Raw genomic sequence first — 24,010 nt, forward strand, 5'->3', positions numbered from 1 at the left:
ATACAGAAGACAACAAAACAATGTGATAAGTAAAAATCTGATTGAATAAAAAGTTTTAGAATGACATTTTTTTGTTAGTTAAACTCACAGACTCTTTTTGTTATTCATTTGGATTTTATTTTAACTTACAATAACACAAAAGACAATAATGTTATTATATACCACTGTTGACGATAGAACATGATCGTTTTGAGAGTGCGTCGATAGAAAATTGATTTTTTAGAGTAGCAAGTACTCTTTTTTGGGCTTTATGAGCCATCTTGCTCTTTTGTGGGCTTTTTATGTTTGTTATTTGTAAGTTCTCATAATTCACAAGTAGTATCTTATATTAGAGAAAGGAGTAGAATTTAAATATTTTAAATACAAAATATAAAAGATACATATTAAGCTTTAAGAAAATTGAATAATTAGATGTGTCGAAATATTCATCCGAGGCCTTTAGGGCTATCCCTATAGACCTAATTCGCTAGTTGTTATTGTTACCCCACCTATTTCCTTATTTTTTCTGTACAACACATTACTATTTACCGAATCAAACTCTCTCTCTCTCTCTCTCTCTCTCTCTAGCCCCCCCCCCCCTTTTCCCTTTTAAAACCGATACTAGTAATGGTTTGTGAATATGCATGGAAAAAAAGAATGGGACGATGGGTTTAAACCCTAGCGTCCACTTAGGTCTAGCCAGCATTACAAAATACCTGATGGAAAGTAGTTTCTTACATTAACGTGACCCAAACAGTTGGTGCATTAACTCTAAGCTTAAAACTCGGGTTCATGTTTTAAAAGTAACATAAGTTTCATGCAACGCTTTGGCTATTGGAAGGTAGCTTTTCAGATTTACAACACTGGGATCATTTTATTTCCTTTAGTGTCATCCCTAAGTTCTCACGTGGGCCCCCAACTGGTCAAGAGTCATTGGCCCAAGCGCAATCAGCCCCTTTGCCTGTTAAGGCTCTTCCGCGGTGTCGAATGAAATAAACAGGAGGTAGCGTTCAAACTAATTCAGTAACACCGGCGAAAGGCCCAAACCAATCAATATAGGGAGTCGACGCCAGTGTTGTACATCAAACACGTTTAATACTCAAGAAGGGAACCGTCGAATGTCACCTACTTCTAGCCGTCTATATAACGCTTCTTTTTTCCTTCTGTGATAAGAAAAGCGTCTTGTTGAAGCGTCTTCTAGAGTGTTGTTACTTTTTTTTCGTTTGATATTGTCCACCGAGAATCACTATGGAAAATAGTTAGAGAATACGCAGACAAATTCCTCCAGATCCTACGACAATAATCTGATGCAACGGTTACTTTTTTTCTTTTCTGAAAGCGAAAAATTATTATTATTTTTTTTTTTAAATTAACTATGCAAGCAGTTGTTGTTGTTATTTTTCATAAAAATACACTTTTTTTTCTTATAACTATTCAACATTACATGGGAGACTAGTTAGTAAGGGAGATGACTATTTACCATATCTTTAACACATTTAAGCTATTGATTATATTTTTTTTTTGTGTAAAAAGGAATAATTAAAAATCACAGAAGTAAGTTAAGCAATCTCAGTATTACAAAAATATTTACATTTTTCAAAAAATGTTTACATTTTTTTTTAAAAGGGAAAAAAATCTATTCAGTATGCATACAAGTGAAATTTAATTTAAAGCAACAATAAATAAGTAGTGTTTCATACTATAGACGATAAATCCAGTATATCACAATCTACCTATAACTAAAGGAAAAGTTGTATTTGTTGAGACTTTAAATAAGAGAATAACTTTTTACAAAACAATAACGTAATCAATCCATAACATCTATCACGTCAGATACTCATCGAAGTTCGCCTTCAACCTCTCCTATCCCTTTATATGTTAGGTCGTTGGGGCACCCCACAAGATCTGTCAACCGTCTTTCTCCATTCCTCTCTGTCCTTTGCATTTGATACAATTTCATTCACTGACAGGTCTCTCAATTCTTTGATGTCTTCTCATCGCTTTCTTTGACTTCTTCTTCTTCCTGGTACTGCTCCCCGAAGAAAGGTCTTTGGAGCCCTGAAGACCTTGTGATGTGGCCATACAGGCTAAGTTTACGTTTTTTTGTCAGTGGTTAGCAGGTCATCCTGGGATCCAATTGCTTCATTTATCATGTTTCTAATCTCTTTATTCGTGATGCGGTCTTTGTAAGTGACACCTAGGATTTAACTAAAGCTTCATAACCATCAGTTCACTGAATACACATGAATATTAACAATGCACTAATAATAGAAAAGCATAATAATTTTTCCATATCCTGTGATATAAAGTCGTTAGTCGAACAATACAACTGTATCACTAACACTTTCGACACGAGCACGTCTCTTCTTTTTGTATATTTTTGTTGTTGTTGTTATTGTTGCAGTGGCGTAGCTAGGGTGGGGGGGGGCGAGGAGAGAATTTGAAAATCTCCCATCAAATGAGTATTTTTTGTTTACATTAAATATTAAATATTACTCCAAATGTAGGGTCCCGAAAGAGGTCAAGCCTCCCCCGGCGCCCTACATGAGGGCAAATTAGTAGCTACTCCCCTGAGTTGTAAATAGTTTTTAGCTCATAGTTTCTGATATTCTTTCTAAAAAAACCTGCCTTTTTAACTGCCTCAGCGGACCTCTTCATGGGCCGATTCTGAGTTTGTGTTTCCACACAAACTGTCTTTGTAACCTTGTTTTTCATGATTCTTGTATTGTCACGTAAAAGAAATAATTGTGCAAAATTTCAACTAAATCAGAGATTGGGTGTCGGAGATAAAACGTGTACAAACATTTTTGCCAGACAGACAGAAGGCTGCCTGGTCGTGCGGTTTGCACGCTGGACTGTCGTTCAGATTTATCGATGGTCCCGGGTTCAAACCCTGCCCGCTCCCATCCCCCGTCGTCCTGCGGGAGGTTTGGACTAGGAAGTAATTATCTTCAACTCTGAAGGAACATCCGAAACATGTAAAACATTTTACAAACAAACATTTTTACAGACAGACAGAGTGAGTTGATATAAAGCTTTGTAATAATTTAATTGCCATCAAAGTTAAAGTGAGAGTGGATTCAAACGGAAATTATTTAATCTGGAAGAGTCATAAGTCAACGTTTGAGAAACAGTCCAGTCTAAAGTCAATGTTCTTATCAAACAAAGTGCATCCAAGGAGCTGCCGCACTAGGAACGCCTGTGCAGTTGCGTCACTTGGGTCGGCGTCACCCAGTGCGGCCCGAAACCCCGGCTCCCCACTACATTATAATGGTATAGTTAAATCTTGATTATCCTTGAAGTAACCTTTGACCCGATGAGGTACACATTCGAATAATAAGTAATGCAACGTCAAACGACAACTATCAAAAATGTTTCCAAGACAGTCTCTGACTTTAAAAGTGGATCACTCTCTTACAATAAGACTATTTACTATTAATGGACTTCTTGTGCCACACCATTGGGCATAAGAGTAGTTTTTTTTTTCCAATTTGAGACTCTTTGTTAGTCATTGTAGTGATTGTTTCGATCAAATCCGACTAAATGTAGCATGCATTGAGAAATACTATAATGATGTTTGACCTTTGTCTGAGTTGAACCGGAAAGAGAAATGTACTAACCTTAATTGTCCTGACTGCTGGTTGCTAAAGACCACTGCCCCACGAAACTAATTGTAAAATGTGCATAAATACATAGTTCCACGTATTACTGAGATAATTATTATTAATAATAATAATAATAAAAATAATAATAAGGCTTGTCTTCGAGTCCGAAGATTAATGAGGAATGCAGTATTTTCCGTGGATACACAGCCCAAGCTGTGACCTACATATTTTGCCACATCGAGGACAAGCATAAACATTGTCCGCCGATGGTTGATTAAGATTTTCTTTTAGCCGTCTGCGTCTGTCCTCGGCAGTAGATTTTCGTTTGGTCTTAAATGTGTATGCCGCCGCATTTGTGAGTGACCTCCAGCTGTCTCGTTCTGAAGCCGCATGTCACCAAGTGCTCTCTTCTATGTCAGCTAAGGCAAGTTGGCGCCTAAGCTGGTCTTTGAAGCGTTTCCGTGGGCACCTCTGTTACGTCGAAATAACGCATATACAAACTAACTACACACTTTTCAACAGGCCCTAAAAGGAGAAAGCCGCTTTTACGTTTTGTTGTCTGTCCATATGTCCGTCTCTTTTAAATAGCAGAAACTAAAAAAATATATCGACAATATCTTATCACGATAATTTTAAATCTTGCAAAGCTCTGATATGGCTCTGCTGAAACGACTAAAACATCTGGAAGTGAAAAAGTTTCGCTTTTTAAATCAATTATTCAATTGTGAAAATCAAGGCCAAACGAGTCTTTAAGTTCTTCTACTGTCATTTTCTGGTCAAAAGGTTCACAAGTCTCATTGTTTATAATTGGCTGCTCAATTTGTTATCAAGTGAAAATAATATTATGTTTGTAAAGTGTTTTAGATATTTCTGATTCTCCTTCAAATTAGGAGATAATACCTGGGGTCCTGGGTTCAAATCTCGGTGAAGACTTGGATTTTGAATTTCGGGATTTTTAGGGCGCCCCTGAATCCACCCAATTCTATTGGGTACCTAACTAGTTGGGGAAAGTAATGACCGTTGGTCGATATGCTGGCCACATGGCACCATGTTAACCGTTGGCCAGACAAACAGATGACTTTAACACCATTATCTTATAAAATATAGACGTTACTTCAAAAAAAAAAAAAAAAAAACACATCATTTCGTCCTACTCATGTTTCTAGGTCAATCTAGTCATGCATGTTAAAGTCTGCCCCTTTTATTTGACAAGTCCATGACATTAAATTCAGGTGACCACAGTAAGTCAGGATGGACGTAAGGTCACCATCTTGACACCAAGGGAACTGAGTTTCTTTACTTGGTAGAAAATCTTTATTAGGGGCAGGACTTCAAGCCCCACCTCTACACGTGTAACCGGGTATGAATTTGTTTAATTGTCGAAAAAAGGTCAATTAAAGGGCTGGACTTGAAGCTACAAATCTACGAGTATGCTTACTTGCAGATAAATCTCTATTAGGAGGGAGGACTATAGAACATATACATTCTATATCTATCTATCTATCTATCTATCTATCTATCTATCTATCTATCTATCTATCTATATCTATATCTATCAATATAGATATAGTGTTAGACACCTAGTTTATAGTATTAGTTATTTAGCGATGCACCATAGAAGACGTCTATTGAACGGGACTAGTGACGCTTGGGATATTTTGGGTTAGAGACTGGAAAATCAGTTAGCGATAGAATTCTCTAGGGTAAAGACGTGTTTAGTAACAGAGACTTCTACTGTGGCCTTCTATTAGAATAAATATCTTATAAATTGTTCATCAGTGTTGACCACATCTCTTTACTCGTTAAATCGATCGTCTTGTTTATTCTGTATTGTTGATCAACTACACTGAATACACCCGAACAATAAAACTCAAACGCTTGCAGAGTAATTGATTCATCTAGTGTTACCTCAAGACAGCCTGAACAAGTACATCACAATAGATATAGATATACCAGACATTCATCTGTCCGTAATTAAGAAAAAAGTATTTTAAAATATAGATTTCAATGTGAGTTTGTTATCACTATCACACTGTTGATGGTCAGTCGTTGGATCTTCCAGCAGGTAGTGCAACTAAACCGACGAAGACGTATTGTATTTAAATGAAACAGCTTGAACAAATGTCTTAAAAACTGATGGCGGTCTATCATTTGTCATTCTGTTTATATTTAGTGTGAAGCTTCAATATTGTAAGGAGTCAGTGAGTTTCTATTACAGCCTGACCTATCTCTACCTAAGAGGGTTCTTAAAATGTTCACGTCCGTGTTATGTATTTGTTCAATTCTTTACTGAAAACATTTGAATCAGGGCTTGATTTAAGTCGTCTTTTTTTAGTCTTAACGTTGGTTTTCTTTTTCTTTCTTTCCTCTCTCTCTTTCTATCTCTTTCACTCTCTCCTTTTCTCTATTTTATCACTCTTTGTATATGTTTCTTTCTTATTCTCTCTGTATTTCTCTCTCTATTTCTCCCTGTCTCTCTTTGTATGCCCGTAAGAACTCTAAGAGAACTTCTTCTTCTTCTTCTTCTTCTTCTTCTTCGTTCTCATTGTTATGTTGGAGTGTTCAGATGACTAGACCAATACATGAGATGAACTGCGCAGTGGTTTCCAAATCAGGGAGCTCTCCGTATAGTTTTCTTTCTATTGGGATGATTTGGGGCCAATGTCTTATACGGGCCTCTTGGTAAAGAGAGCAGTTTTGGAGGACGTGGTCGGCATTCTCTGGTGATACTCCACATGGGCAGATTTCACTGGCTCCAATTTTGAGCTTCCGGTGCATGTGTTGTCGCATTCTGTTGTGTCCGGTCCTGAGTCGAAAGATTAGACGTTGGTCTTGTCGGGATAGCTTATAGTAAGCGTCATCTTTCTTGTGATTTGGATGAGAGCTCGTCCATTTCTCATTTATTTTGTTTACAATTAATTTCTTCATTTCTTCTGGATAGAGTGCAGAGTTTCTTTGAGAGTTAGTTCTCCCACTCTTGGCGAGTGAGTCAGCCTTCTCATTTCCTGCTAGTTGTATATAAGCTGGTATCCATTGAATAACAGTTTTTTGCTGTTGTTGTTGAGCTTTGTAAGTGCTGTTCTGAGGTTTTTAATATAAGAGGAATCAGAGTTTTGCAAGCTTTGGAGGGTTGTTTTTACATCGATTAGCAAGACAATCTGACTGTGAGGGGAACTTGGATGATTTGCTAGCATGGTAGCAGCTAGTGCTAGTGCTTCCCTTTCTGCTCTGTGAGTGTCAGAGAGCTCTCCAGTTGCAATGGATTTTTCTAGTTTTCCTCCATCTGGCCATTCGATAAGTATTCCAGCTCCTCCATTTGTGGTGGCTTTATGGGATGAGCCATCCGAGTAAACTCTGATCCACTGATTGCTAGGGTAATTGGTATGTAGAAAACAGTTCACTATTTCCTTGAGCTCTGTTGGTCTGTAATCAGATTTTCTTTTTATGTTTTCAATATGGTCCCTTATAGTAGGAAGAGGGCTTTCGTCCCAGGGTGGAGATTCGTTATAGTGTATCGAGTATTCCAGAGAGGATTCTAAGAGAATGATATATCATATAGATTTATTCCACGAGAATATCTCTCATAGCTACGAAAGGTTTTTATGAAGGAAATGGTTATGGATATAGTCACTCCACTCCACTGTGAAAAGTCTTAGGTCTTAGACACTTTGATTACTTGAGAGTTGAGAAACGCACTATAGTAGACAGACTTTGAAAGCGGCATTTTAGTGACAACATAGGTATTGCCTTAGAGGTTAGGACAGTCACTGCTAGGCTCTTGAAGGGATAACATCGCTTTTAATGACTAACTCGAACTGTGACCCATTCCGTATTCAAGTTCGTTAATCTACTTCATTACGAGTGAACTTAGTTATTGTGCATTGATCCATTGTTTGTGACGGTTTATGTTTTAGTTTAGTATTAAAACTCGCATCTGTATACTAGTGGCACTGGGAGAGGGGTGAACTGCTACAGTTAATAGTCTGCAATTATTTCCAATTCTGACCTTTCCTTCTGTTGGACTGTTTGACCTAAATTACTACTGAATGACGGCGAAGGAGGTGGGTAAGGTTTGACAGAATAATACAGACATACATATATAACCCAGTTAGACATTAGTGGAGAGACCCTGGGCAGACGTTGGTATCCAGTTCGGGTTTTTTTTTAAATTGAAACTTCACAGCAGACGATCAAAAATAAAAATATTTTTTTTTTACTCCATTTATCGAAAATGGGTCACTCGGTTTATTTTTTCTGTGTTTGGACTTTAACTCTATGGGGTAAAAAGTAACAAATATTAGCGTAACATTAGTAACACATTATTTAGATGTAACTTTCTTTTTCTAATATTACAATGTATCCTATATGCGATATATATGTTTGTGTCAATTTTATTATGTTCTTTATTGTGAAAAATAAATATAAATATGCGTATTGAAATTACCACAATTACCATCACAAAAAGTAGATTCATAAGGGCTTGTCAGTTGCTGCAGAAGTATCGCAACCCAGATGGCAATAAGAAAAAAGATGCTATACTAAACCTGAACTTTCGTGTTACTGACTGAACAACATAAAAAAAAAATCTCTTTGTGTTAATAGAGCTTAGAAATTTGAGAACATGTTTCTACAGGTTTCTTTAGTATCAGCCAAGCTTGTTTACATGAAGGAAATGAGTGTGTCAGATCGATCCAAACAGGAGAGATGCAAAGGGATCAGTTAGATCAAATGTGTCCGTAAGTAGATTGTGCTTCGATTTAGATTCTTTACTAGCCATTTAGCCCGGCTCAATTCGAGTTTGTGTAGCAGTTTAAAAAAAATAATTGAAAACATGATATTGAACGAGAGAATGACATTGTGTAAGGTGGTTAGTTAGTTTATATTTGCGTCGCTTTGTTTGTATAAATATATAGTGTAGTATATATAGTGTAACATTTGTATATCTAGGTCAAGTCATTTACATATTTATATATACAGATATATAGATACACTTAATATATATATATATATATATATATAAATACACTTAAACAAAGATAGTTGGATGGATTAATGGAGAGGGAGAGAGAGATAGAGAAAAAAGAGGGAGAGAGAAATGTGTATATCCTAAAGTACAACTTTGTTTAAATGTTTATTCAGTTGATTATGAAATAATAAATAATGGGCAGACCAATTATAAGTCTATCATTCATTTCAGTATCTTAGGAAACGTTAAAGTATAAAATAAAAGACGGAGCCGACACATGTAACTTTATTTTCTAAAATTATATATATATATATATATATATTTAGAGTAACCCCTCCTCTATCTCAATTTCTTTTTCCCTGTCTATCGTCTCTCTGTCTGTTTCTCTTCCCCCCCCTTTTTTTTAGTAAACCTAGCTTACTTTCTGATACTTTAATTTCATTTTTTTTTCAGCAAGTTCAGCGCTGCCTTTAGTTGTCTGGACGCGGCCATTGCTACGTGCACGAATGACGGAATAAAAAACCATTTGAACCATATGAAGACATTGCTAGGACAGCAGTTCAACACCCTCTGTAAGTGTTTCAAACACGGAAACACAAACAATTTATTTACATGTCTAAACTTAGTAACGTCAAGAATGACAATTTTGTATTTCTGACGCTCTAACACAAACACACAACCACACACATACTTTCTCTCTCTCTCTCTTCCTTTTCCAAACATCTTGGAATCTCTTTCTCCTATACCCTTATATATTTGTCACTCATTTTTTTCTCTATTCGAGTTCCCTCAATGTGTCTATGATTTTTGCATGACCTCTATTCAGGTCACTCTCTTACGGTTCCGCAAATTTGTCATTACCGGAAGTGGTAATGGATATAAGCACTCCACTACCTATAAAATACTTCCTAATGCGTCTCAAAAAGCCTCTGATAATCAGTTCAACTGTTGGCCTTCAGGTGCGGCTCCGATATTGAGTCCGGCAGAACAGTTTACACTAACAGATGAAAAGGCGAAGGCGAGTAACTGACGCCTGAACCAGTAAGATTCAGACAGGAGGGGCTCGTTAGTCATTGCTGGCTACCCACCTAGGTGAAGGAAAACTCTGAATTCAAACCTCTGTTGCCTTGCAGCTTTACTCAATAATCTTAAAGGCTTAGGGAGTCAACTCTGATGAAAAATCAGAAGCCGGCGACCCTTCGGGAGTTTGCAGCATTCTGTACTATACCCTGGTAGATCCTGCTACGCCGCTGACCTCAAACTCTATGGGCACTAGCCGTTCCCTTAGATACACAAGCTGGGTGTAGAGAAGGCGGAACTGATATGGGGGCGAAATCATTCCGACCACAGCTAATGTCCAGGCATTTATCTTATTTCCTCGACATGATCATAAGTCGCCTCGCGACTGAAAGAGGCCTTAACATCCACACTTTCGGAGTGGGCAATACCATCTAGGTGGGCGAAAAGTGGGTGGACGCGATTTACGAAAACGGCTGTAACGATTTTACTAGAAATTAGACAGTTCATCTTATCGTTGGGAAAAGAATTACAAACTCTGGTTTGACCGCTATATTTTTTTTTCAAATTATATATATATATATATATATATATAATTAATTTGCCTAGAAAATATTTACTCTAAATATACGGGTATTTCAGCATTTAGGCCCTAGTCATTAAGGAGTTCAATAAATTATGTTCAGGAACATTTAGCGCACCATCTTCTAAGTCTAGATCTAAATGACTATCATTAGAATATTATAAATAATAGATCTATATATTCGCTTAACCAGGATTTTTTTTTCCGGGGTAGATAGTTATATGTTCCAATTTTTTTAATATCTAAAATTCATTGTTATGAAGAGCAAAATAATCTCTCTTCTCTATAAGATGCATACAGACACTAAAGGAGGCAATGTCTATAAGAACAATAGTTTTCATAAGTCTCTCTCTTTTCTAATTTTCTCTTCTTTCTCAATTTTTGTCTCTCTCTCTCTCTGTCTCTATCTCTCCCACCTCTCTCCCTCTCTCCCATCTCTCTGTCTCTTTCTCTCTCTTTGTCTCATCTCTCACCTCTCTCTCTCCCACCTCTCTCTGTCTCTCTCTGTCTCTCTCTCCCACCAATCTGTCTCTCTCTCCCAACTCTCTGTCTCTCTCTCCTACCTCTCTGTCTGTCTCTCTCCCACCTCTCTGTCTCTCTCTCCCACCTCTCTGTCTCTCTCTCCCATCTCTCTGTCTCTCTCTCCCACCTCTCTGTCTCTCTCCCACCTCTCTGTCTCTCTCTCCCACCTCTCTGTCTCTCTCCCACCTCTCTGTCTCTCTCTCCCACCTCTCTGTCTCTCTCTCCCACCTCTCTGTCTCTCTCTCCCGACTCTCTGTCTCTCTCCCACCTCTCTGACTCTCTCTCCCACCTCTCTGTCTCTCTCTCCCACCTCTCTGTCTCTCTCTCCCACCTCTCTGTCTCTCTCTCCCACCTCTCTGTCTCTCTCTCCCACCTCTCTGCCTCTCTCTCCCACCTCTCTGTCTCTCTCTCCAACCTCTCTGTCTCTCTCTCCCACCTCTCTGTCTCTCTCTCCCACCTCTCTGTCTCTCTCTCCCACCTCTCTGTCTCTCTCTCCCACCTCTCTGCCTCTCTCTCCCACCTCTCTGTCTCTCTCTCCCACCTCTCTGTCTCTCTCCCACCTCTGTCTCTCTCTCCTACCTCTCTGTCTCTCTCTCCCACCTCTCTGTCTCTCTCTCCCACCTCTCTGTCTCTCTCTCCCACCTCTCTGTCTCTCTCTCCCACCTCTCTGTCTCTCTCTCCCACCTCTCTGTCTCTCTCTCCCACCTCTCTGTCTCTCTCTCCCACCTCTCTGTCTCTCTCTCCCACCTCTCTGTCTCTCTCTCCCACCTCTCTGCCTCTCTCTCCCACCTCTCTGTCTCTCTCTCCCACCTCTCTGTCTCTCTCTCCCTCCTCTCTGTCTCTCTCTCCCACCTCTCTGTCTCTCTCTCCCACCTCTCTGTCTCTCTCTCCCACCTCTCTGTCTCTCTCTCCCACCTCTCTGTCTCTCTCTCCCACCTCTCTGTCTCTCTCTCCCACCTCTCTGTCTCTCTCTCCCACCTCTCTGCCTCTCTCTCCCACCTCTCTGTCTCTCTCTCCCACCTCTCTGTCTCTCTCCCACCTCTGTCTCTCTCGCCCACCTCTCTGTCTCTCTCTCCCACCTCTCTGTCTCTCTCTCCCACCTCTCTGTCTCTCTCTCCCACCTCTCTGTCTCTCTCTCCCACCTCTCTGTCTCTCTCTCCCACCTCTCTGTCTCTTTCTCCCACCTCTCTGTCTCTCTCTCCCACCTCTCTGTCTCTCTCTCCCACCTCTCTGTCTCTCTCTCCCACCTCTCTGTCTCTCTCTCCCACCTCTCTGTCTCTCTCTCCCACCTCTCTGTCTCTCTCTCCCACCTCTCTGTCTCTCTCTCCCACCTCTCTGTCTCTCTCTCCCACCTCTCTGTCTCTCTCTCCCCTCTCTGTCTCTCTCTCCCCTCTCTGTCTCTCTCTCCCACCTCTCTGTCTCTCTCTCCCACCTCTCTGTCTCTCTCTCCCACCTCTCTGTCTCTCTCTCCCACCTCTCTGCCTCTCAATTCTAAAAACGTTGCCCCCCCCCCCAACCAGCATATATAAATACTTTGTTCTGTGTCTCCTAATGAAAACTCTTGAAGATAAAAATGTTTTGTTTCATTTCTTTAGGTAACGGTGGTTGCAGCATTTCTGATATCATGAGATGTTCACCTAAAAACATGGATCAGCTCTCAACAGTAAACGAAGAAACTTGCCAGTAAGTATACCCAATGGCCTCGTTCAGACACGAAGCGACTTTGAATCGTCTGATAGAAATGAAATAAATGCAAGGACATTAGCCATGGTCGTGACAGTGTCGCCCCCATAGCAGTAAACCACCCCTCCGCCACGTCATCTTCATCTCTTAGTCCAGTGATGCCCGAAATACGGCCCGCGGGCCAGATCCGACCCGCGACGTGGTTCCACCCGGCCCGCCGAAATGTCGGCACAAAGTATATAAAATCCGCCCCCCCCCCCCCCTTAAAGAAAAGGTTTAAAAATGTCTCTTTACCTATGTTAGGGCCATCAATTTTACTCCGATTGATTGGTACCAACCATGACCTTTAACATTTGTACGTTTATAAGACTCTTAATGTAGAATTTATAAAAAAGAAACAAACATAAGCCAAAAAAAACTTTCCTATTTTTGGCAGAACATGATAATAAGCCAATATATTTGAGTTGTCAATAAAGTGTGGCTGTTTTTTTTTTTAAAGAAACGCAATTATAAAACAAATTTGACGTCATTTGGATCAAAAAATTGTTAAATTTTAAAACTACGTCTATAGATTGGAAGAGTAATGTTAATATTTAACAAAAAGAGACAAGAATATGAGCCGTTGGTAAAGCTAGCTACACTGTTGCTCATAGTTTTAGTAGAGAAATGAAGCCTTTTTCTGACGCATGAACAAGAAAATGAGTGCAAACAAAATGGAATAACAATTGTGATGCTTAGAGGCTAAACTACCACACGCGTCTTATGGGTTAATGAATGTAAGGGCTAGATCCACGGGTTTCTAATCAAATAGTTTCAGGTCAATTTCATTTCATTTCTGTACCTTTCTTTTATGTGGCCCGCGACACCAGTGTCGGAAATTAAAATGGCCCGCAGGTCGATTTATGTTGGGCATCACTGCCTTAGTCTGTTGGACCTGTGGGGCACAATGTAAGGATTGTCGATCGTCTTTCCCTGTTCCTCTCTGTTTTTTGCTTTGGGTAGAATCTCTTTTAGTGGCAGGCCTATCTATTCTTTGATGTTCTCTTCCCATCTAAATGAGATGGGCAAGTAGCCGATGCAGTTTTGGATCAGTGGCGTCTCACGTTCTGCCAGGGTGTGCGCTGCAAGCTTCCCAAGGGTCACAGGCTCCTGATTTTTTTTTCTTGGAGTTAACTTTCAAAGCTTTTCCCGTGTTTGAGTATAGCCGCAAGGCAGCACAAATTTGAATTCTGTTTCCCTTCTAGGACGTGATGGTAGCCCGCCAAGTACAAACAAGAAATAAACATTTTAAAAATATGTTAAAAAAAATAACAAGGCTTATATTAAGTATAGTATCCATAAATGACCAATGAGGAAGTGCTACGAAAAGCAGGGTGCCAGGACATCCGCTGTGTTATCAGAAGCAGACGCCTTGGCTGGTTCGTAGAATGCCAGTAGGTCGACTTCCACAAGACATTCTGTATAGCGATCTAACAGAAGGCAGGAGAGCTGCTGGTCGCCCATTTATAGGTTATACGGATGTATGCAAACCCGACATGAAAGTCTTCAAAATCGACACTAGCAGCTGGAAAAAAAGTGTCACTGAATAGATCCACATGGAGAGCGAGCATAAAGGAAGGCAAGAAACTTAGCAGTTCGGCGTAGTGCCTCATAGCTACCATACAAGTCGAGTGACTGCTCAGACAGGTCCCCCCCCTTAGCTCACGGAGCTGGGGACACCCCACTCCTGCCCTGCAGGAAACTTATATACCCTATGCGAAACTGATTGCGCGGGGCCTAGTCTGGGTGGGAATAAGGATAATAAGTGAAAATTAAGATTTAATAGTAGAAAATAAGTTCGACTTTGAATTTTATTCATTCTTTACTAATTGTAAAATTGCGATGAAATTAACTTTACTTTACGAACCTTGCAACCTATGGCATATTTATATACCAGTGACTATAAAAGTAAATAAAGTATTGAAACTTCCGATAAAGGACAGGAAAGATGACAATGCCTATTTTCTTTTATCGCGAGTAGGATTGGCTTTTTTTCGCAAATAATGACACCACAAATGACAATTTTGTCTATTTTTCAGGAAATTTGTATGAGTTTTCAGTAGATTTTAATAAATTCAGATTTTCAGGAAGTTTTCGTATTTGTTTTGCAATGTAATAATTAAACCTAGAATTAGCGCGTGGCCTATGAAAGCGCGGGGCCCACTGCGGCCGCATAGGTTGCAGTGGCCTAAGACCGGCCCTGTCCATTATATTGGATCAGTCATGGAATTAAATTTGTAATAGATCTAGACTAGAAATAACAAAGCATTTATAAAAATAAGAAAACGGGCTGATTACCTGATTTCCAACTGATGGATGAAATCTTCTCAGGCTTCTCAAGCGATCACGGTAGCCACACTCTGATAGTGTTTGTAAAATGTTTGTAAAATGTTTGTAAAATGTTTTACATGTTTCGGATGTTCCTTCAGAGTTGAAGATAGTTTACTTCCTAGTCCAAACCTCCCGCAGGACGACGGAGGATGGGAGCGGGCAGGGTTTGAACGACAGTCCAGCGCGCAAACCGCACGACCAGGCAGCCATCCGTGGAGATTGTATAGTCTCGTCCTATTTTTCATGCTGTGTTCACCAAGATTCAGACGACGATGTACATATAGGGGCAACAAATTCAGCACTACCACCATTTCAGTCAATTACAATTTCTTTTCCTTTGCTCGAGATCTCAAACAAAATAATTAATTACCAATAGTTAATTAACTCATTGGTTATTTCTTTTTATTTGTTCTTGAGTTGTCAGGTAGAAGAATTATTTGTCCAAAATTTCAACTTGATCCGAAATTGGGTTTGGTAGAAAAAACGTGTACGAAATTTTGACAAGACAGACAGACAGCAGAGTGAGTTGATATAAGCTTTGTATTAACACGAAGAAATGTTCTGTGCTCGGAAACCCAGTTTTAAAACAAAACTTGGGCTTTTAAAACAAAGCTTGGGTTTTTATAACAAAACTTTGGTTTTTAAAACAAAGCTTGGGTTTTTATAACAAAATGTGGGTTTTTAAAACAAAACTTGGATTTTTAAAACAAAGCTTGGGTTTTTAAAACAAAACTTGGGTTTTTAAAACAAAGCTTGTTTTTTTTTAACATCATACATGTTTGTAAATGTCTATATCAAGTTTTTTTTTTTTCTTTAGGATTGTAAGACAGATGAAAGTGTGTTTTGCAGACGTGAGGGCTAATTGCAATAAGGAAGACACGAAGGCACAGATAGACATGCAAATCCAGAGCGCTGACCAGATGCTGGCACACTGTAAATGAATGTTTTGAGACAATAACCTTCTTTAATACAGAATTTGTGATAGCTGAATGATGCTGAGCATTGTTCTTTTAGTGTAACAATAGTTTCATATTAATTAACAGAGACCGAATAACAAAACTTGGGTTTTTAGTTTTTTGATTCATCGACCAATGCAAACATTACAAACATGTATTGGTCATTGTTCATTTCCTTTATGGTACTGCTGGGATTTGCGGTATATAGATCAAAACGTTTCTGTGGAAATAAATAAAGTATGGCAGCCCACATTCGCGGTGGCCGAGTGGTCAAGTGCTTGGCCTCAGAACTGGAGGGTCCCGGGTTTGAATCTCGGTGGGGATTGAGATTTTTATTACGGGATCTTTAGGGCGCCTCTGAGTCCACGCAGCTCTTATTGGTACCTGACATTGGAAAAGGTTGGGGAAAAAGTAAAGGGGTTGGCAATTATGCTGTCCACATGACACCCTTGTTAGCCGTGGGCCAAAGAAAAAGATAAACAGATGGCCCTATAGACCGCCTGGTCTGAAAGAGGGAACTTTTTTTTTCATATTATATATGAGTAGCCTTTCATTTATAAACTAAGAATCGATATGCGATTATAGCTTTTATATAGCGCTACTTTCATGCTTATAGCATGCTCAGAGCGCTGTTGGCCAAAGTAAAAGAGAAATAGATGGCCTTTACATTTGCTCTATAGACTGCATGGTCTTAAAGGGGGAACCTTTTTTTTGTACAGTGTTCAGTGAATATTTGCTATGAGTAGCCTTTCGCTTTAAAATATAAGAATTAATTGTCGAGTGTGGATTAATTATGTTTAATTAATGCTTAGATTAATGTGCTTTCCTCCAGCGGTCAGGGAAAACTTACTTGACAACCGCCGATCTTTAAATTGGACTTTTTAAAAGAAAGACCATGTGGCCTATAGGGCAGATGATGTTAAGGTCATCTATTTGTTTGGCCAATGATTAACGCTCAGGGTGTCATTTTGCCATCACACGACCAACCGCCTTTACTTTGCCCAACTAAATTCAGGTACCCATTAGAGTTGGGTGAACTCAAGGGTGCTCTAAAAAGTCCGAAATTCAAAATTCAACTATACACCAAGATTCAAAGCCTCAAGTTCGGAAGCCAAGCGCCTAACCACTCGGCCATCACGACCCCAGACTATTTCTATCAACTCCTATGGTTAGCTTGCAAACTCCTTATGGATTCAGCAATCCTAGACGCTGAACGGGAATGTCGAAAAGACCTCTAACCTTTTTCCTAAATAAATGACCGTTTACGTATATCCTTGGAAACCACCTAATTGGCGATACAGTGAAAACTTTGGTATGACGTTGTAATTTTATAAATTAATTAATAGAACTTGATTATGCAGTGCTCAATGTAAGGACGGCTGCCTGGTCGTGCGGTTTGTGCGCTGGACTGTCGTTCGGATTTATCGACCGTCGAGGGTTCAAACCCTGCCCGCTCCCATCCCCCGTCGTCCTGCGGGAGGTTTGGACTAGGAAGTAAACTATCTTCAACTCTGAAGGAACATCCGAAACATGTAAAACATTTTACAAACATTTTTTACAAGAAATAAAATACAATACTTTTTTTTTTGTCTGTGATTTGTTACCAGGCTATACGTTATTTATTTTGGCCGAAAAACCTAACTTTTTTTTTAATTGTAAAAAATTCAAGGAAGGTTTATTAGAAATAAGAGTCGCTGTAGCTGATTGGTAAAGCGCTCCAAACCGGAGGTCACGGGTTCGAATCCTTTCTTTCGGGATCTTTATGTCGCTTCTGAAACTTCTCAGCTTTAATGAGTACCAGACATTAGTTGGAGATAAGTAAAGGTGGTTGGTCGTTGTGCAGGCCTGAAATGGGAACTTTACTTTACTTAGTAGAAATCATGTCTCTGGCTAATAAACAACTCTGTATTGTTGTAGATGTTTGTCGCACAAACTTTTCTTCCTGTCTCTGTAATTAAAACATACGTATTTTTTAAATTATTTTTTTTTTCTTCTTCTAGGTGCTAGCATTACGTCAGGTGAGTTATTTTCATAAATTGTTTCATTCTGAATGGTCTCACGAGTAGATTTTCACGTTCGCCATAATACTTAACGCACTAAAATCTCGCGCTCTTTAAACCAATTATTTAGATTGTTCGATTTAAATGAGTACTGTCGCTCTATTGGAGTTTGGTTTCATTAATTTTTAATGTATCAATATTATGTTTCAAAAAGGGTATAATGTTTTGGTTTTTATCGTTGTGTAAATTGTACATTAGGTTTGATTAGAAGCTGCGGCGTTATGCAGTTGGTTATGTAGCACAACATTAATCTATATTATAAAGTAGAATGTGAGGGGTATGTATGTATGTATGTATGTATGTATGTTACTTATAGACATCAAAACCGCTTGACCAATCTTGATAAAACTAGGCAGGAATGTTCCTTGGGTACCAACTTAGACCTTAGTGAATGTATTGTAGCCCTAAAACAAATGTAAGACCCTCAAAAAAAAAATAAAGTTGTCCGACTCTATTACAGCTATAGTATTTTATGGATCTAGGCCATGTCTACAATGTTGACATGAGAAAAGATAGAAAGGATTTAGACCTAGATCTAATTTTAAGAAATACACTTTGCGCAGATAGTTTTTTACTTTGACACATGAAAATACAAAAGAAGATCCATTGATTTCATTATATAATAAAATTAACCTTCAATTTTGTGTTTCAAAAGCATTTTTTACATTAATTAGTTCCTTATATCTGTGATTACAGATTTCCTGACGAACATTCTTTCATTAGACAATTCAGTAATGAATCGCGTACTAAATATTAATTCGTTTAATTGTTTACTTTATAATCCCATCCCTAGATCTAAAACTCTAATTCAACTCTAAGATGATAAAACTTCTCTTCGCACAGATAGTTTTATACTTTAACACATAAACATATTAATTAAAGTCCATTCATTTCATATTTTGATCAAATAAACATTCAAATTTGGTTTTCTAAAGCTACATTCGTTTACGAAAGCTGCGAAGCCGAGTTAAAGGCCTAGATCTATATTCATTCATGAATCGCGTACTAAAAATTATTTCGTTTTATTGTTACTTTATAATCCCATCCCTAGATCTAAAACTCTAATTCAACACTAAGATGATAAAACTTCTCTTCGCACAGATAGTCTTATACTTTAACTCATAAACATATTAATTGAAGTCCATTCATTTCATATTTTGATCAAATAAACATTCAAATTTGGTTTTCTAAAGTTACATTCGCCTATGAAAGCTGCGAAGCCGAGTTGAGATAGGCCTAGATCTATATTCATTCATGACTCGCGTACTAAAAATTATTTCGTTTAATTGTTCACTTTATAATCCCATTTATTTAACAAAGCTATCGCTCTTTTCGTTTTTAATAGATAAGAATGTATCGAATTCGGGTAAACCATTATCGCAAAACTAATTTTATTTTCGTAGCGAAAGAGAAATAACGTGAAAGGATCATTAGCTACGTTTAACATACATCTAAATCCAATCCACTAGATTATTCAAAAGCAAATGTTTTAATTTAAAAAAAAATTGGATTTAAGCCTATTAGCTATTTTTACATTGACACATTCGCTTTACTTATTACATTATTATTTCGTTTAATTGTTTACAAAACTCTCTCAGTGACTATATCGACAGTAATGCGCAAATAAAGACCCGCGGGTCGCGGTTAACATATGTCTAGTATTTACTATTTTAGAGACAGAAGTGAAATTAATTTGGTTGAAATCACATTTAAAACATTTTGAAACTTAATATGATCTTTGAATTTAAAATCCCTTTTCTATTATTACTTCCCTTTAATTATAATAGGTTAAAATTGAAATATGAGTGTTTTGTTCAGTGGAGGTAATTTCTGCTTTGTTTGTATTTGACAGAACCAATGAAGAAAAAAAAGGTAAGTATAAGATTATCTCAATTTAGTCTCAGCCCAGAAGTCCAGCTATTGATCGCTAAACAAAGGTTTTTTGTTTAAAGGGTTAGGGTTAGGGGTTTACAGATAAGTCTGTAGCATAAAATAATGCAAATCGTTGACTATATGAAGGTAGTGTTTTTTTTTTTGTTTTTTTTTTTTGGGGGGGGGGGATGTTATAATGCGGGCCTCCCGATAATACATTTTTGGTCTCTACCAATTCCTTAGCTTTTCTAATAAGAGTAAAGAAAACATAACAGAAATCAAAGGTCAAAAGTATATTTGGTAGAGCGCTACAATGCGTACGGTGCAAGAGAAGAAAACAAAAAATCCAGTAAAAAAAAAAGAAGTGTTGTTAGACTTCAAAGGGGTAGTGTTTGTCTGTGTTTGGTGAGTGTTATAAAGTGGACCAATCTATTAGCTGATCAAAATAGGTGTGGTGTTTCCAGCCGAAATAACCATTTGATAGATTGAGTATATGTTGAAATACCAAAAGTAAGTATTTGATTAATAATAAAATATTTCTATCTCTATTTTGGTGTCTCTCAATTCAAAAGAAAAATATTAAGGTGATGAAAAAAGGGGAAAGGAGGGGGGGTAGTGTATTTTTATAATTTAGATATTTTTAAAATACAAACGTCTGTAGAGATTAAAAAAAATTAACCTCACTACTGTAATGTCGATCTATCACTTACATGATAGAGAAACAATTTCTATTCCAAATCGTATATACTTCCTGAAGAATAAATGTACATGCAAAAGCAATTGGGCGCTTCAGTTTGGGCACCTGTTTAAGTATAGATACTAGAGATACACTTTTTTAAAATTACTTTCTCTTTACGTCTCTAAATGAACAAACTTATCAACTAAAATATCTCGTTCTCCTTCTTATTGCAGATGAAAAAGATTAAAAAGATAAAGAAAGTAAGTATTAATGTGTTCATGTGTTTTTGTCATTGTACGCAATCAATCATCATCATCATCATCATCATCATCATCATCATCATCATCACCACCATCATCATCATCATCATCATCATCATCATCATCATCATCATCATCATCATCACCATCATCATCATCATCATCATCATCATCATCATCATCATCATCAAACACCATTTGAGTGAGGGCTTGAGAGGCTCAAATCCTCTCTTGCAAAAGCCCTGGACAGAAACCCTGCTGTCTTGCGTAGTGCGTACACGTCACCATACAGGTCAAGAATCAATCTCAAAGTCCTCGTTTTATCTTAACTGATGCAGATTCTTACTTGGACTTAATTAGACCCATGTAGCCTCTCACAACCTCTTGCGCTGTTCGAGGATCGGTCATAGGTGACTTTTAGAGCCACTGCCAAGATAGTGACCATGGGATAAAATGACCAGGGGATGAAATGACCGGGGATGAAGTGACCGGGGATGAAGTGACCGAGGATGAAGTGACCGGGGATGAAGTGAACGGGGATGAAGTGACCAGGGGATGAAGTGACCAAGGGATGAAGTGACCGGGGATGAAATGACCGGTCGCCGGCTACAGATTTTTAGGTCTTTTAAGAGGGTTCAACAACATGTCATACGTGAACGTCCCTGCTTTTCTTATAAAAAAAATTATTTCTCCTTTCTATAGGGCAGATGATGTAAAGGTCATCTGATTCTGTGGCCTACGGTTTACGAGGGTGTCAGGTGGCCATCACAACGACCAACCGCCTTTACTTTCCCCAACTAAACTCAGGTGACCATTAGAGCAGAGTGGAGTCAGGGGCGCCCTAAAAATCCCGAAATTAGAAATCAAAGTCTTCACCGAGATTTGATCCCAGGACGCCAGGTTCGGAAGCCAAGTGCTTAATCACTCAGCCACCGCGCCCTCTTTATTATTATTTCAGTTTATTGGATCGAAAACTGGTGTAGCCGTAAAAACAAAAGACAACCGAAATTCTTAAAAGTTCACATTCCGAGAGTATAAAGAGTGACAATTTGTTATTTGTTACTGAATTACGGAAGCAACATGAAGTGCTCCTATCACAACGATGTCAGAATAAACTGTGCTGGTCAAAATCTGAACATTTTTTTTTCTTATACGTATTCTTAAATCTGAACTTTCCACACTTAATTTTAGCCCCCCGAGAAGTAAAGCTCCCGGCTTCGACTAATAACGTCATGAGCTGAAATGCAGCACAGAAATTTAATTTGTTCTTTGGAAGTTTTTAGGACGTCTCTGAGTCCACTCAACTCAATAGGTACCTGGAATTCGTTTGGGAAATTAAAAGCAGTTGGTCATTGTACCAGCCACATGACACCCACGTCAAATGCAGCTTTCATTATATATTATATAATGGACAGATCTGTTTTGAAATGAATTTAGATAATCTGAACAGTATTGGTTAAAGTTTACATAGTCGCAAATTAGTCCTTTTGATACGACAAAGAGAAATGAGAGAGAAAGAGAAAAGGGAAAGCGAAATCAATAAAGAAAAACCAGAGAGGGAGAGAGGAAAAAAAAGAGTTAGATTGAAGAAGAGACAATGAGACACCAAGATAAAGAGAGAGAAAGAAAATTGAGGAAGAGACAGAAAAAGAGAAACAGTATGAAAAGAATGTGAGAAAACAAGTAAATGTTTGTGTTTAAAATGTTTTGCATGTTACTTCAGAGTTGAAGATGATGTACATTCAAGTCCAAACCTCCCGAAGGACGACGGGGGGTGGCAGCGGGAAAGGTATGAAATGAGACCAACTGTTTTAGAAGGCCTTTCGTAAGACGAGGCCTCGAGCTATGTGGGACTTGAGATAGTGGCGTAATATTGAATGTAAAAACAAATTTTGGACACACATTTGGGGACCCCATCAAGTGGAGGCCTGGAAAGATTTTCAAATGTGGACCCCCCCCCCTAATTCTCCCACCCTAGCTACGCCACTGTTGCAAAGTCTTGGGTCGGTATTTATACCCTCTATAACGATTGGTCTCATATGAACCCTAAGCCATTGCATGGAATGAACGAAAGTCTTGCGCGTGTACCGTACACCCAGGCAGCCATATACTACAGCATTGCTTTGTTCATGACGACACATTTCATACATACGTGTGAGAATCAGAAAGAGTAAGAGAGGCAGAGTGGAAAACGTGTTTGAATTCGACCTTATCACCTTACAGTAGACGTTCTTAGAAAATTTTTCTCTGTTTTGATAAAAATGAGGAATCAAGTCTTTACAATTTTCTCGTTGAATTAAAACCTGATAATCTCATCATCTCGTAATCATCTCGTCCCTTCACTTTCGCCGGAGAGACGCTGTGACCGTTCGCGTAACCGAATCCCTCCACTTTCCCGCGGATGTTCCTAGTAGGATATCAAGAGAGAGGCCGGCCCATTCTTTTCCAGTGTCCATCCAGCTTTTCTTTGGTCGACCCTTTCTTCGTGTTCCCTCCACAAAATTCAGTTGTAGTAAAAGTTAACTTTTTTTTGCCTTTTTTTTTTCTTTACAGTTTAAAAATCTTAAAAAGGACGAGAAAGAAGACAAGAAGAAAAAGGTATTTTTTTCTTTATTTATTCATTTTCATCGAAAGCTATATTTAGTCTTGCTGGTCCTCTATTTAATTCTCTTGTTGTTTTGGTTTTTTCCTCAAAACGCACTTCTTTCATATATAATAAAAAAAATTGATATATAAGTGTTGGGTACCTGGGAGTTAGGGGACTTGCGGGAAGTCACGTGTGTGATGTAAACAAGGAGAAGAAAAACACATCTAGTGGGGTCACTTGCATATAAATGTTAGCCTTGTGCATACGTTACTATTAAATTCTTTACAATCAGGGGCACTTTACAATCAAAGGCACTTTACAATCAAAGGCACTTTACAATCAAAGGCACTTTACAATCAAAGGCACTTTACAATCAAAGGCACTTTACAATCAAAGGCACTTTACAATTAAAGGAGCTCGTTTCTTCACAATATATAAATGAATTCAAAGAGCTGTGGAGTTTGCTCATTCGTATTCAGGGGACTTATCTGAAATCCCAAACCATCAATTTGTTACATAAAGATGAGCTGTGAAGGAGGAACTCTTTTGTCTTTTTTTTTATTTACACTATGTAACGCATTTTTTTCTTTCTTTCAGAAGAAACAACGAAGACCTAGGGTAAGACATTTTACTTTCAAATCACACAAACAGGATGGTATTTAAAAAAAAAACTTTTATATTCATCACCTATTTGTGGGAAAATTTAGAAATATTATTCTTTAATATCTAAATAATAATAATAATAACCTTCAAGACACTTAACATTCCTAAGAAGATTCTCGTTGCCTGTCGGAGGGCGGTACTGCTGCAGACCTGCCACATCACCAGAAAATTCCTCAGTGGAAACTGATAATGGATTTACGATGAATTT

General features: G+C 38.3%; 1 protein-coding gene across 4 annotated transcripts in view; it reads left to right on the forward strand.

Moving 5' to 3' along the window:
• LOC106060688 (uncharacterized) overlaps nucleotides 1-24,010 on the forward strand; it is a 132,629-nt gene that overhangs the window by 44,985 nt on the left and 63,634 nt on the right. The window contains exon 1 of one of the 4 annotated variants that reach the window (XM_056043032.1): nucleotides 7,735-7,864. The exons of the other annotated variants lie outside the window; for them this stretch is intronic. Coding sequence (XP_055899007.1) covers nucleotides 7,816-7,864 — 49 coding nt within the window. The 5' untranslated portion in view covers nucleotides 7,735-7,815. Of the gene's footprint in view, nucleotides 1-7,734; nucleotides 7,865-24,010 lie in introns of those variants that run through there. 4 annotated transcript variants of the gene reach the window in all.

The sequence above is a fragment of the Biomphalaria glabrata genome, chromosome 10, assembly GCF_947242115.1.
Source record: "Biomphalaria glabrata chromosome 10, xgBioGlab47.1, whole genome shotgun sequence".
Classification (NCBI taxonomy): Eukaryota; Metazoa; Mollusca; class Gastropoda; family Planorbidae; genus Biomphalaria; species Biomphalaria glabrata.